This window comes from Talpa occidentalis, unplaced genomic scaffold (genome assembly GCF_014898055.3).
Source record: "Talpa occidentalis isolate TD23 unplaced genomic scaffold, MPIMG_talOcc4v2.1, whole genome shotgun sequence".
NCBI lineage: Eukaryota > Metazoa > Chordata > Mammalia > Eulipotyphla > Talpidae > Talpa > Talpa occidentalis.
In genome coordinates this window covers 51330388-51332427 of record NW_026555331.1, presented here as the reverse complement: position 1 = coordinate 51332427, position 2040 = coordinate 51330388, and the positions used below count along the sequence as shown (strand labels likewise).

Here is a 2040-nt window from a genome sequence, read left to right as displayed (position 1 = left end):
TTTAACTATCTACATTATGGAACCCCATGTTTCATTCTTGTAATAGTAAAACAGATAAGAAAACTAGTATCACACTGCTGTCAGATTTCCACCAGCAAATTATGGAAGTAGAACCTAGCCTTTGAATTTAAACTTATTCAGGGTCATGAGGTCAGACTGCCTCAAACTTGACTTTGCTGCTGTTGTGGTATGGTGAAAATAGATCAAATATAAGTAACTATTGTAAATGCACCTTCTCTAAGGATAAAAGCTTTGTAAAATATGCATCTTGAAACAACCCACTGAGTTAGAAAATTTCATCTGCAATTCCATCTTTGCAATTTGCTTGACTCAATGAGTCTCATTGTTACCAGTTTGCAAAATGGGAATAACCATTCACCCTGCATAACTTTATTTTTGGGATAGCATTAGTTTATTATCAAAGAAAAAAGGAAATTATTTCATGATAAAAGATTTCAGAAATTCAGTGGAATGGGCAGTTTCATTTCAATCCTGAGTTTGGTCCACATAATTTCCAAGAATGGCGGCATCTGTAAATAGAAATAGTCCTTTGGTCTTCCCCGGTGGCACAGCAGGTTGAGCACAGCTCTGTGAAGCTGTCTGCAGACTCTGCAGCACCAGTTCTATTTCTGACCGGCCAGAGAGATTCCTACATGGCGGGGCAGATCTCTCCTGCCTCATCCGCTGCTCCCCTCAGCAGTGTTTTTGGTCCTTCTGCCTGTTCTGCTCCCTGCTCTGTCTTGGTGAATTCTCTCACCTTCCCGCACCTCTGGCCTGTACCCCAGTACTTGTATAAATAAATAAAATCTTTAAAAAAAAGAAATAGTCATTTATCTGAACCTTTACCTGGTTTCTCTATATTTTATTTATAAATGAGACTTTCTTGTATTTATCTTTCTCCTTATGACTTATTTCACTTAGCATAATCCCCTCCAGCTCTATCCATGTTGCCACAACTAGCAAAAATTTATCATTTTTGATAGCTGAGTAGTATTCCCTCATGTGTATATACCACATCTTTATGATCCACATTACTGTATTTAGGCACTTAGGTTGTTTCCATAGCTTGGCTATTGTAATAGTGCCACAATGAACACGGAAGTGTTCCCTTTGAATTGGTGTTTTTTTCTTTTTCAGGTTGATACCTAGGCATGGAATTGCTGAGTCATATAGTAGATCCATTTTTAATATTTTCAGAAAATGCCATACTGACTATAGAGCTAAGTCTACCAGAGTGGAAGGTGGAGAAGTAAGAATAAGTATGGAGAGGGCACAACAGTCTATAGGAAAGGCTGTCGGTGCTTTGGTGATGGATGTGTTGTAGTAGAAACACCTGAAGGTGGAGATCCTATACCTCTAAAATACAAACATCAATGTAAACCAATGTTTTCAAGATCTTTTCAAAATTGGTAACAAAAATATATTTAAAAAAAAATCAAAATCCTTGTCGTCTAGAACTGCTTTGGTGCTTCCATATTCTGGGAGAAGAACTTTATCTCCAACTTTCATTCCAACTGGTGGAATCTCTCCATCCTTTAAAATTGATCCTACCTCTAACACTATTGCTTGCAATATTTTCCCTTGAGGTTTTTCTAGAAGCATAGTGTCTCCTTTGGTTACAGTTTCAGCTGCATGCCTGTCAGCTAATATTCTACCAAAGAGGAGAAGAAACTTCCTAAATGCTTGTCCTGCCATGGCTCTGTTATCACAGTTCATATTCTGTCCTCTCATGGCTGCAGAAAGGAGAGAAAACCACTCCCTCAAAACTCTTAAATTCATTCTTTTTTTTTTTAAATTAATTTATTTGATTTATACAAGCACTGGGTACAGTCAGAAGCATGGGAGGGTGAGAGAATTCACCAGAGCCAGAGCCCGGAGCAGAACAGGCAGACTGACAAAGTACACTGCTGAGGGGAGCAGCGGGCGGCAGGAGAGGTCTGTCGCGCCATGTGGGACCCTCGCCAGCCGGCTGGGGATTGAACTGGCACTGCAGAGGCTGCGGGCAGCTTCGCAGCCCAGCGCTCAACTGCTCTGCCACCA

At 40.2% G+C, this 2040-nt stretch overlaps 1 protein-coding gene across 1 annotated transcript; it reads right to left on the bottom strand.

Moving 5' to 3' along the window:
• Nucleotides 1-486: 486 nt before the first annotated feature.
• LOC119249678 (10 kDa heat shock protein, mitochondrial-like) lies at nucleotides 487-1695 on the bottom strand. Its single transcript, XM_037517146.1, has 2 exons — nucleotides 1438-1695; nucleotides 487-543 (listed from the first exon to the last, which is right to left on the bottom strand). The coding sequence occupies exons 1-2, from the start codon at nucleotides 1693-1695 to the stop codon at nucleotides 487-489; spliced, it is 315 nt and encodes a 104-aa protein (XP_037373043.1).
• Nucleotides 1696-2040: the final 345 nt, after the last annotated feature.

Bases quoted from the DNA above. Each gene is read 5' to 3' on its own strand.
- LOC119249678 (XM_037517146.1), bottom strand. From the start codon at position 1,695: ATGGCAGGACAAGCATTTAGGAAGTTTCTTCTCCTCTTTGGTAGAATA. The intron at 544-1,437 runs GATTTTTTTTTA...ACCAAAGGACTA, and splicing joins TTCTAGACGACAAGGATTTT to TTTCTATTTACAGATGCCGC.